Source organism: Hyperolius riggenbachi, chromosome 9, assembly GCF_040937935.1.
Source record: "Hyperolius riggenbachi isolate aHypRig1 chromosome 9, aHypRig1.pri, whole genome shotgun sequence".
In the NCBI taxonomy this organism is placed as follows: domain Eukaryota; kingdom Metazoa; phylum Chordata; class Amphibia; order Anura; family Hyperoliidae; genus Hyperolius; species Hyperolius riggenbachi.
This window is the reverse complement of record NC_090654.1, coordinates 4,416,800-4,429,638: the sequence shown is the minus strand read 5'-3', so window position 1 is coordinate 4,429,638 and position 12,839 is coordinate 4,416,800. Positions and strand designations below refer to the sequence as shown.

Here is a 12,839-nt window from a genome sequence, read left to right as displayed (position 1 = left end):
GAGATACATACGCAGAGTAGGTGTGGAGAGGGAATGGTGGGAGTGGCTGAGATACATACGTGGAGTAGGTGCGGAGAGGGAATGGTGGGAATGGCTGAGATACATACGCAGAGTAGGTGCAGAGAGGGAATGGTGGGAGTGGCTGAGATACATACGCGGAGTAGGTGTGGAGAGGGAATTGTGGGAGTGGCTGAGATACATACGAGGAGTAGGTGCGGAGAGGGAATGGTGGGAGTGGCTGAGATACATACGCGGAGTAGGTGTGGAGAGGGAATGGTGGGAGTGGCTGAGATACATACGCGGAGTAGGTGCAGAGAGGGAATGGTGGGATTGGCTGAGATACATACGCGGAGTAGATGCAGAGAGGGAATGGTGGGATTGGCTGAGATACATACGCGGAGTAGATGCGGAGAGAGAATGGTGGGAGTGGCTGAGATACATACGCGGAGTAGGTGTGGAGAGGGAATTGTGGGAGTGGCTGAGATACATACGCGGAGTAGGTGTGGAGAGGGAATGGTGGGAGTGGCTGAGATACATACGCGGAGTAGGTGCGGAGAGAGAGTGGTGGGAGTGGCTGAGATACATACGCGGAGTAGGTGTGGAGAGGGAATGGTGGGAATGGCTGAGATACATACGAGGAGTAGGTGCGGAGAGGGAATGGTGGGAGTGGCTGAGATACATACGCGGAGTAGGTGTGGAGAGGGAATGGTGGGAGTGGCTGAGATACATACGCGGAGTAGGTGCAGAGAGGGAATGGTGGGATTGGCTGAGATACATACGCGGAGTAGATGCGGAGAGAGAATGGTGGGAGTGGCTGAGATACATACGCGGAGTAGGTGTGGAGAGAGAATTGTGGGAGTGGCTGAGATACATACGCGGAGTAGGTGTAGAGAGGGAATAGTGGGAATGGCTGAGATACATACGCAGAGTAGGTGTGGAGAGAAAATGGTGGGAATGGCTGACATACATACGCGGAGTAGGTGCGGAGAGGGAATGGTTGGTATTGGCTGAGATACATACGCGGAGTAGGTGTGAAGAGGGAATGGTGGGAATGGCTGAGATACATACGCAGAGTAGGTGTGGAGAGGGAATGGTGGGAGTGGCTGAGATACATACGCGGAGTAGGTGCGGAGAGGGAATGGTGGGAGTGGCTGAGATACATACGCAGAGTAGGTGTAGAGAGGGAATGGTTGGTATTGGCTGAGATACATACGCGGAGTAGGTGCGGAGAGGGAATGGTGGGAATGGCTGAGATACATACGCAGAGTAGGTGTGGAGAGGGAATGGTGGGAGTGGCTGAGATACATACGTGGAGTAGGTGCGGAGAGGGAATGGTGGGAATGGCTGAGATACATACGCAGAGTAGGTGCAGAGAGGGAATGGTGGGAGTGGCTGAGATACATACGCGGAGTAGGTGTGGAGAGGGAATTGTGGGAGTGGCTGAGATACATACGAGGAGTAGGTGCGGAGAGGGAATGGTGGGAGTGGCTGAGATACATACGCGGAGTAGGTGTGGAGAGGGAATGGTGGGAGTGGCTGAGATACATACGCGGAGTAGGTGCAGAGAGGGAATGGTGGGATTGGCTGAGATACATATGCGGAGTAGATGCGGAGAGAGAATGGTGGGAGTGGCTGAGATACATACGCGGAGTAGGTGTGGAGAGGGAATTGTGGGAGTGGCTGAGATACATACGCGGAGTAGGTGTGGAGAGGGAATGGTGGGAGTGGCTGAGATACATACGCGGAGTAGGTGCGGAGAGAGAGTGGTGGGAGTGGCTGAGATACATACGCGGAGTAGGTGTGGAGAGGGAATGGTGGGAATGGCTGAGATACATACGCGGAGTAGGTGTGGAGAGGGAATGGTGAAAGTGGCTGAGATACATACGCGGAGTAGGTGTGAGGAGGGTATGGTGGGAGTGGCTGAGATACATACGCAGAGTAGGTGCAGAGAGGGAATGGTGGGAATGCCTGGGATACATACGCATAGTAGGTGTGGAGAGGGAATGGTGGGAATGGCTGAGATACATACGTGGAGTAGGTGTGGAGATGGAATGGTGGGAGTGGCTGAGATACATACGCGGAGTAGGTGTGGAGAGGGAATGGTGGGAATGGCTGAGGTATATACATGGAGAAGGGGCAAAGAGGGAATGGGGGGAGTGGCTGAGATACATACGCATAGTAGGTGTGGAGAGGGAATGGTGGGAATGGATGAGATACATACGCGGAGAAGGGGCAGAGATGGAATGGTGGGAGTGGCTGAGATACATACGCATAGTAGGTGTGGAGAGGGAATGGTGGGAATGGATGAGATACATACGCGGAGTAGGTGGGGAGAGGGAATGGTGGGAATGGCTGAGATACATACGCGGAGTAGGTGTGGAGAGGGAATGGTGGGAGTGGCTGAGATACATACGCAGAGTAGGTGCAGAGAGGGAATGGTGGGAGTGGCTGAGATACATACGCAGAGTAGGTGCGGAGAGAGAATGGTGGGAGTGGCTGAGATACATACGCAGAGTAGGTGCAGAGAGAGAATGGTGGGAGTGGCTGAGATACATACGCGGAGTAGGTGCGGAGATGGAATGGTGGGAATAGCTGAGATACATACGCGGAGTAGGTGCGGAGATGGAATGGTGGGAATAGCTGAGATACATACGCGGAGTAGGTGTGGAGAGGGAATGGTTGGTATTGGCTGAGATACATACGCAGAGTAGGTGTGGAGAGGGAATGGTGGGAATGGATGAGATACATACGCGGAGAAGGGGCAGAGAGGGAATGGTGGGAGTGGCTGAGATACATACGCATAGTAGGTGCGGAGAGGGAATGGTGGGAATGGCTGAGATACATACGCAGAGTAGGTGCGGAGAGGGAATGGTGGGAATGGCTGAGATACATACGCGGAGTAGGTGTGGAGAGGGAATGGTAGAAATGGCTGAGATACATACGCAGAGTAGGTGTGGAGAGGGAATGGTGGGAGTGGCTGAGATACATACGCGGAGTAGGTGTGGAGAGGGAATAGTGGGAGTGGCTGAGATACATATGCGAAGTAGGTGTGGAGAGGGAATGGTGGGAGTGGCTGAGATACATACGCAGAGTAGGTGCGGAGAGGGAATGGTGGGAATGGCTGAGATACATACGCGGAGTAGGTGTGGAGAGGGAATGGTGGGATTGGCTGAGATACATACGCGGAGTAGGTGCGGAGAAAGAATGGTGGGAATGGCTGAGATACATTCGCAGAGTAGGTGTAGAGAGGGAAGGGTGGGAGTGGCTGAGATACATACGCAGAGTAGGTGTGGAGAGGGAATGGTGGGAATGGCTGAGATACATACGCGGAGTAGGTGTAGAGAGGGAATAGTGGGAATGGCTGAGATACATACGCAGAGTAGGTGTGGAGAGAAAATGGTGGGAATGGCTGACATACATACGCGGAGTAGGTGCGGAGAGGGAATGGTTGGTATTGGCTGAGATACATACGCGGAGTAGGTGGGAAGAGGGAATGGTGGGAATGGCTGAGATACATACGCAGAGTAGGTGTGGAGAGGGAATGGTGGGAGTGGCTGAGATACATACGCGGAGTAGGTGCGGAGAGGGAATGGTGGGAGTGGCTGAGATACATACGCAGAGTAGGTGCAGAGAGGGAATGGTTGGTATTGGCTGAGATACATACGCGGAGTAGGTGCGGAGAGGGAATGGTGGGAATGGCTGAGATACATACGCAGAGTAGGTGTGGAGAGGGAATGGTGGGAGTGGCTGAGATACATACGTGGAGTAGGTGCGGAGAGGGAATGGTGGGAATGGCTGAGATACATACGCAGAGTAGGTGCAGAGAGGGAATGGTGGGAGTGGCTGAGATACATACGCGGAGTAGGTGTGGAGAGGGAATTGTGGGAGTGGCTGAGATACATACGAGGAGTAGGTGCGGAGAGGGAATGGTGGGAGTGGCTGAGATACATACGCGGAGTAGGTGTGGAGAGAGAATGGTGGGAGTGGCTGAGATACATACGCGGAGTAGGTGCAGAGAGGGAATGGTGGGATTGGCTGAGATACATACGCGGAGTAGATGCGGAGAGAGAATGGTGGGAGTGGCTGAGATACATACGCGGAGTAGGTGTGGAGAGAGAATTGTGGGAGTGGCTGAGATACATACGCGGAGTAGGTGTAGAGAGGGAATAGTGGGAATGGCTGAGATACATACGCAGAGTAGGTGTGGAGAGAAAATGGTGGGAATGGCTGACATACATACGCGGAGTAGGTGCGGAGAGGGAATGGTTGGTATTGGCTGAGATACATACGCGGAGTAGGTGTGAAGAGGGAATGGTGGGAATGGCTGAGATACATACGCAGAGTAGGTGTGGAGAGGGAATGGTGGGAGTGGCTGAGATACATACGCGGAGTAGGTGCGGAGAGGGAATGGTGGGAGTGGCTGAGATACATACGCAGAGTAGGTGCAGAGAGGGAATGGTTGGTATTGGCTGAGATACATACGCGGAGTAGGTGCGGAGAGGGAATGGTGGGAATGGCTGAGATACATACGCAGAGTAGGTGTGGAGAGGGAATGGTGGGAGTGGCTGAGATACATACGTGGAGTAGGTGCGGAGAGGGAATGGTGGGAATGGCTGAGATACATACGCAGAGTAGGTGCAGAGAGGGAATGGTGGGAGTGGCTGAGATACATACGCGGAGTAGGTGTGGAGAGGGAATTGTGGGAGTGGCTGAGATACATACGAGGAGTAGGTGCGGAGAGGGAATGGTGGGAGTGGCTGAGATACATACGCGGAGTAGGTGTGGAGAGGGAATGGTGGGAGTGGCTGAGATACATACGCGGAGTAGGTGCAGAGAGGGAATGGTGGGATTGGCTGAGATACATACGCGGAGTAGATGCGGAGAGAGAATGGTGGGAGTGGCTGAGATACATACGCGGAGTAGGTGTGGAGAGGGAATTGTGGGAGTGGCTGAGATACATACGCGGAGTAGGTGTGGAGAGGGAATGGTGGGAGTGGCTGAGATACATACGCGGAGTAGGTGCGGAGAGAGAGTGGTGGGAGTGGCTGAGATACATACGCGGAGTAGGTGTGGAGAGGGAATGGTGGGAATGGCTGAGATACATACGAGGAGTAGGTGCGGAGAGGGAATGGTGGGAGTGGCTGAGATACATACGCGGAGTAGGTGTGGAGAGGGAATGGTGGGAGTGGCTGAGATACATACGCGGAGTAGGTGCAGAGAGGGAATGGTGGGATTGGCTGAGATACATACGCGGAGTAGATGCGGAGAGAGAATGGTGGGAGTGGCTGAGATACATACGCGGAGTAGGTGTGGAGAGAGAATTGTGGGAGTGGCTGAGATACATACGCGGAGTAGGTGTAGAGAGGGAATAGTGGGAATGGCTGAGATACATACGCAGAGTAGGTGTGGAGAGAAAATGGTGGGAATGGCTGACATACATACGCGGAGTAGGTGCGGAGAGGGAATGGTTGGTATTGGCTGAGATACATACGCGGAGTAGGTGTGAAGAGGGAATGGTGGGAATGGCTGAGATACATACGCAGAGTAGGTGTGGAGAGGGAATAGTGGGAGTGGCTGAGATACATACGCGGAGTAGGTGCGGAGAGGGAATGGTGGGAGTGGCTGAGATACATACGCAGAGTAGGTGCAGAGAGGGAATGGTTGGTATTGGCTGAGATACATACGCGGAGTAGGTGCGGAGAGGGAATGGTGGGAATGGCTGAGATACATACGCAGAGTAGGTGTGGAGAGGGAATGGTGGGAGTGGCTGAGATACATACGTGGAGTAGGTGCGGAGAGGGAATGGTGGGAATGGCTGAGATACATACGCAGAGTAGGTGCAGAGAGGGAATGGTGGGAGTGGCTGAGATACATACGCGGAGTAGGTGTGGAGAGGGAATTGTGGGAGTGGCTGAGATACATACGAGGAGTAGGTGCGGAGAGGGAATGGTGGGAGTGGCTGAGATACATACGCGGAGTAGGTGTGGAGAGGGAATGGTGGGAGTGGCTGAGATACATACGCGGAGTAGGTGCAGAGAGGGAATGGTGGGATTGGCTGAGATACATATGCGGAGTAGATGCGGAGAGAGAATGGTGGGAGTGGCTGAGATACATACGCGGAGTAGGTGTGGAGAGGGAATTGTGGGAGTGGCTGAGATACATACGCGGAGTAGGTGTGGAGAGGGAATGGTGGGAGTGGCTGAGATACATACGCGGAGTAGGTGCGGAGAGAGAGTGGTGGGAGTGGCTGAGATACATACGCGGAGTAGGTGTGGAGAGGGAATGGTGGGAATGGCTGAGATACATACGCGGAGTAGGTGTGGAGAGGGAATGGTGGGAGTGGCTGAGATACATACGCGGAGTAGGTGTGAGGAGGGTATGGTGGGAGTGGCTGAGATACATACGCAGAGTAGGTGCAGAGAGGGAATGGTGGGAATGCCTGAGATACATACGCATAGTAGGTGTGGAGAGGGAATGGTGGGAATGGCTGAGATACATACGGGGAGTAGGTGTGGAGATGGAATGGTGGGAGTGGCTGAGATACATACGCGGAGTAGGTGTGGAGAGGGAATGGTGGGAATGGCTGAGGTATATACATGGAGAAGGGGCAGAGAGGGAATGGGGGGAGTGGCTGAGATACATACGCATAGTAGGTGTGGAGAGGGAATGGTGGGAATGGATGAGATACATACGCGGAGAAGGGGCAGAGATGGAATGGTGGGAGTGGCTGAGATACATACGCATAGTAGGTGTGGAGAGGGAATGGTGGGAATGGATGAGATACATACGCGGAGTAGGTGGGGAGAGGGAATGGTGGGAGTGGCTGAGATACATACGCGGAGTAGGTGCAGAGAGGGAATGGTTGGTATTGGCTGAGATACATACGTGGAGTAGGTGTGGAGAGGGAATGATGGGAGTGGCTGAGATACATACGTGGAGTAGGTGTGGAGAGGGAATGATGGGAGTGGCTGAGATACATACGCAGAGTTGGTGTGCAGAGGGAATGGTGGGAATGGCTGAGATACATACGCGGAGTAGGTGCGGAGAGGGAATGGAGGGAATGGCTGAGATACATACGCGGAGTAGGTGGGGAGAGGGAATGGTGGGAGTGGCTGAGATACATACGCGGAGTAGGTGGGGAGAGGGAATGGTGGGAGTGGCTGAGATACTTACGCAGAGTAGGTGCAGAGAGGGAATGGTTGGTATTGGCTGAGATACATACGCGGAGTAGGTGGGGAGAGGGAATGGTGGGAGTGGCTGAGACACTTACGCAGAGTAGGTGCGGAGAGGGAATGGTGGGAGTGGCTGAGATACATACGCAGAGTTGGTGTGGAGAGGGAATGGTGGGAATGGCTGAGATACATACGCGGAGTAGGTGGGGAGAGGGAATGGGGGGAATGGCTGAGATACATACGCGGAGTAGGTGGGGAGAGGGAATGGTGGGAGTGGCTGAGATACTTACGCGGAGTAGGTGCGGAGAGGGAATGGTTGGTATTGGCTGAGATACATACGCGGAGTAGGTGTGGAGAGGGAATGGTTGGTATTGGCTGAGATACATACGCAAAGTAGGTGTGGAGAGGGAATGGTGGGAATGGCTGAGATACATACGCAAAGTAGGTGTGGAGAGGGAATGGTGGGAATGGCTGAGATACATACGCAAAGTAGGTGCGGTGAGGGAATGGTTGGTATTGGCTGAGATACATACGCGGAGTAGGTGGGGAGAGGGAATGGTGGGAGTGGCTGAGACACTTACGCGGAGTAGGTGCGGAGAGGGAATGGTGGGAGTGGCTGAGACACTTACGCGGAGTAGGTGCGGAGAGGGAATGGTGGGAGTGGCTGAGACACTTACGCGGAGTAGGTGCGGAGAGGGAATGTTGGGAGTGGCTGAGACACTTACGCGGAGTAGGTGGGGAGAGGGAATGGTGGGAGTGGCTGAGATACTTACGCGGAGTAGGTGGGGAGAGGGAATGGTTGGTATTGGCTGAGATACATACGCGGAGTAGGTGGGGAGAGGGAATGGTGGGAATGGCTGAGATACATACGAAGGAGTAGGTGTGGAGATGGAATGGTGGGAGTGGCTGAGATACTTACGCGGAGTAGGTGGGGAGAGGGAATGGTTGGTATTGGCTGAGATACATACGCAGAGTAGGTGTGGAGAGGGAATGGTGGGAATGGCTGAGATACATATACGAAGGAGTAGGTGTGGAGAGGGAATGGTGGGAATGGCTGAGATACATACGCGGAGTAGGTGGGAAGAGGGAATGGTGGGAGTGGCTGAGATACTTACGCAGAGTAGGTGCAGAGAGGGAATGGTTGGTATTGGCTGAGATACATACGCGGAGTAGGTGTGGAGAGGGAATGATGGGAGTGGCTGAGATACATACGCAGAGTTGGTGTGCAGAGGGAATGGTGGGAATGGCTGAGATACATACGCGGAGTAGGTGCGGAGAGGGAATGGTGGGAATGGCTGAGATACATACGCGGAGTAGGTGGGGAGAGGGAATGGTGGGAGTGGCTGAGATACTTACGCAGAGTAGGTGCAGAGAGGGAATGGTTGGTATTGGCTGAGATACATACGCGGAGTAGGTGGGGAGAGGGAATGGTGGGAGTGGCTGAGACACTTACGCGGAGTAGATGCGGAGAGGGAATGGTGGGAGTGGCTGAGATACATACGCAGAGTTGGTGTGGAGAGGGAATGGTGGGAATGGCTGAGATACATACGCGGAGTAGGTGGGGAGAGGGAATGGGGGGAATGGCTGAGATACATACGCGGAGTAGGTGGGGAGAGGGAATGGTGGGAGTGGCTGAGATACTTACGCGGAGTAGGTGCGGAGAGGGAATGGTTGGTATTGGCTGAGATACATACGTGGAGTAGGTGTGGAGAGGGAATGGTGGGAATGGCTGAGATACATACGCAAAGTAGGTGTGGAGAGGGAATGGTGGGAATGGCTGAGATACATACGCAAAGTAGGTGTGGAGAGGGAATGGTGGGAATGGCTGAGATACATACGCAAAGTAGGTGCGGAGAGGGAATGGTTGGTATTGGCTGAGATACATACGCGGAGTAGGTGGGGAGAGGGAATGGTGGGAGTGGCTGAGACACTTACGCGGAGTAGGTGCTGAGAGGGAATGGTGGGAGTGGCTGAGACACTTACGCGGAGTAGGTGGGGAGAGGGAATGGTGGGAATGGCTGAGATACATACGAAGGAGTAGGTGGGGAGAGGGAATGGTGGGAATGGCTGAGATACATACGCGGAGTAGGTGGGGAGAGGGAATGGTGGGAATGGCTGAGATACATTCGCAGAGTAGGTGTGGAGAGGGAATGGTGGGAATGGCTGAGATACATACGCAAAGTAGGTGCGGAGAGGGAATGGTTGGTATTGGCTGAGATACATACGCGGAGTAGGTGGGGAGAGGGAATGGTGGGAGTGGCTGAGACACTTACGCGGAGTAGGTGCTGAGAGGGAATGGTGGGAGTGGCTGAGACACTTACGCGGAGTAGGTGCGGAGAGGGAATGGTGGGAGTGGCTGAGACATTTACGCGGAGTAGGTGGGGAGAGGGAATGGTGGGAGTGGCTGAGATACTTACGCGGAGTAGGTGGGGAGAGGGAATGGTGGGAGTGGCTGAGACACTTACGCGGAGTAGGTGGGGAGAGGGAATGGTGGGAGTGGCTGAGATACTTACGCAGAGTAGGTGCAGAGAGGGAATGGTTGGTATTGGCTGAGATACATACGCGGAGTAGGTGTGGAGAGGGAATGATGGGAGTGGCTGAGATACATACGCAGAGTTGGTGTGCAGAGGGAATGGTGGGAATGGCTGAGATACATACGCGGAGTAGGTGCGGAGAGGGAATGGTGGGAATGGCTGAGATACATACGCGGAGTAGGTGGGGAGAGGGAATGGTGGGAGTGGCTGAGATACTTACGCAGAGTAGGTGCAGAGAGGGAATGGTTGGTATTGGCTGAGATACATACGCGGAGTAGGTGGGGAGAGGGAATGGTGGGAGTGGCTGAGACACTTACGCGGAGTAGATGCGGAGAGGGAATGGTGGGAGTGGCTGAGATACATACGCAGAGTTGGTGTGGAGAGGGAATGGTGGGAATGGCTGAGATACATACGCGGAGTAGGTGGGGAGAGGGAATGGGGGGAATGGCTGAGATACATACGCGGAGTAGGTGGGGAGAGGGAATGGTGGGAGTGGCTGAGATACTTACGCGGAGTAGGTGCGGAGAGGGAATGGTTGGTATTGGCTGAGATACATACGTGGAGTAGGTGTGGAGAGGGAATGGTGGGAATGGCTGAGATACATACGCAAAGTAGGTGTGGAGAGGGAATGGTGGGAATGGCTGAGATACATACGCAAAGTAGGTGTGGAGAGGGAATGGTGGGAATGGCTGAGATACATACGCAAAGTAGGTGCGGAGAGGGAATGGTTGGTATTGGCTGAGATACATACGCGGAGTAGGTGAAGAGAGGGAATGGTGGGAGTGGCTGAGACACTTACGCGGAGTAGGTGCTGAGAGGGAATGGTGGGAGTGGCTGAGACACTTACGCGGAGTAGGTGCGGAGAGGGAATGGTGGGAGTGGCTGAGACACTTACGCGGAGTAGGTGCGGAGAGGGAATGGTGGGAGTGGCTGAGACACTTACGCGGAGTAGGTGGGGAGAGGGAATGGTTGGTATTGGCTGAGATACTTACGCGGAGTAGGTGGGGAGAGGGAATGGTGGGAATGGCTGAGATACATACGAAGGAGTAGGTGGGGAGAGGGAATGGTGGGAATGGCTGAGATACATACGCGGAGTAGGTGGGGAGAGGGAATGGTGGGAATGGCTGAGATACATTCGCAGAGTAGGTGTGGAGAGGGAATGGTGGGAATGGCTGAGATACATACGCAAAGTAGGTGCGGAGAGGGAATGGTTGGTATTGGCTGAGATACATACGCGGAGTAGGTGGGGAGAGGGAATGGTGGGAGTGGCTGAGACACTTACGCGGAGTAGGTGCTGAGAGGGAATGGTGGGAGTGGCTGAGACACTTACGCGGAGTAGGTGCGGAGAGGGAATGGTGGGAGTGGCTGAGACATTTACGCGGAGTAGGTGGGGAGAGGGAATGGTGGGAGTGGCTGAGATACTTACGCGGAGTAGGTGGGGAGAGGGAATGGTGGGAGTGGCTGAGACACTTACGCGGAGTAGGTGGGGAGAGGGAATGGTGGGAGTGGCTGAGATACTTACGCGGAGTAGGTGGGGAGAGGGAATGGTTGGTATTGGCTGAGATACTTACGCGGAGTAGGTGGGGAGAGGGAATGGTGGGAATGGCTGAGATACATACGAAGGAGTAGGTGTGGAGAGGGAATGGTGGGAATGGCTGAGATACATACGCGGAGTAGGTGGGGAGAGGGAATGGTGGGAATGGCTGAGATACATACGCGGAGTAGGTGGGGAGAGGGAATGGTGGGAGTGGCTGACATAAATAAGCAGAGTAGGTGCGGAGAGGGAATGGTTGGTATTGGCTGAGATACATACGCGGAGTAGGTGGGGAGAGGGAATGGTGGGAATGGCTGAGATACATACGCGGAGTAGGTGTGGAGAGGGAATGGTGGGAGTGGCTGAGATACATACGTGGAGTAGGTGTGAGGAGGGTATGGTGGGCGTGGCTGACATAAATAAGCAGAGTAGGTGCGGAGAGGGAATGGTTGGTATTGGCTGAGATACTTACGCGGAGTAGGTGTGGAGAGGGAATGGTGGGAATGGCTGAGATACATACGCGGAGTAGGTGTGGAGAGGGAATGGTGGGAATGGCTGAGATACATACGCGGAGTAGGTGTGGAGAGGGAATGGTGGGAATGGCTGAGATACATACGCGGAGTAGGTGCGGAGAGGGAATGGTGGGAGTGGCTGAGATACATACGCGGAGTAGGTGCGGAGAGGGAATGGTGGGAGTGGCTGAGATACTTACGCGGAGTAGGTGCGAGTTCTCTTAGTAGGCAGGGGGCTGGGCAGATCTCCCAGGAAAAGATGGCTTCTTTCCCACAGCCGGCTCCCCTCTCTGTGGAACGGATAGGACGGCCCCACTGGTGACTTGGGTGACTGCAGAGGCTGAGATGGAGAGGTGGGGTCTGAAGACATGTCTGCCGCCTCCAGACGAAGAATCTCTCACCTAGAACTGATAAAACAAAAGATTGTCATTAAAACAGACAGAAACTGATGGAAAGACATCATTATCCTTACATTAAAGTGGAGCTGGACTCTTGCACAGGACAGAAGGGAAAACACAGAGAAATCCACCCTGTATGTATGTAGAGAGTTTAGCCTGTCTAATCCCCCCTCATCTGTGTCTAATCACAAGTTGTAATTTGATCTCTCCCTGTGTCACATGACTGCCATGGCAGAGATGGCAGATAAGCTCATTTGAAAGCACAGGATGGTAACAATATGTCTGCTTCCATGAAAGCAGGAAGTAGACACACTGCAGATCTATTTTAGGATTTGTATCAGTTGTAAAGCATTGCTTATTAGTAGGAGGTCTTTTTGGTTCCTTTTATCCCCCTATACATTCATAGTGGTTTGGGTCACCCTGAGCTGCTTGGTTACTGTGTTGTACTGGTACAAGCCCAATCCCATACGGCCTTATCAATCCCTGCCATACCCTGATGAGGGCCAAAAGCCCGAAACAGGCTGTCTACATGTAGGGTTGATGTGGCTGTGTAAAATGTAAAGCTATAGGCTTGCTATACACCAGCAGTTCTGGATGATAGTCTGGCTTGCAGTAGTACATTCAGTAGTGGTGCATTGTGGGTAACCACAAATGTTCACTTATAGCTGAATTATTGCAAATTTCCTTCT

The 12,839-nt window shown here is 53.7% G+C and overlaps 1 protein-coding gene across 1 annotated transcript in view; it reads right to left on the bottom strand.

Annotated features, from left to right (window-relative positions):
• Window positions 1-12,157, bottom strand: part of CSDC2 (cold shock domain containing C2) — a 66,130-nt gene extending 53,973 nt beyond the window's left edge. The window contains exon 1 of the mRNA XM_068255003.1: window positions 11,953-12,157. Within this exon, the coding sequence (XP_068111104.1) occupies window positions 11,953-12,122 (170 nt within the window). The 5' untranslated portion in view covers window positions 12,123-12,157. The remainder of the gene's footprint in view (window positions 1-11,952) is intronic.
• Between the last annotated feature and the right edge of the window lie 682 nt (window positions 12,158-12,839).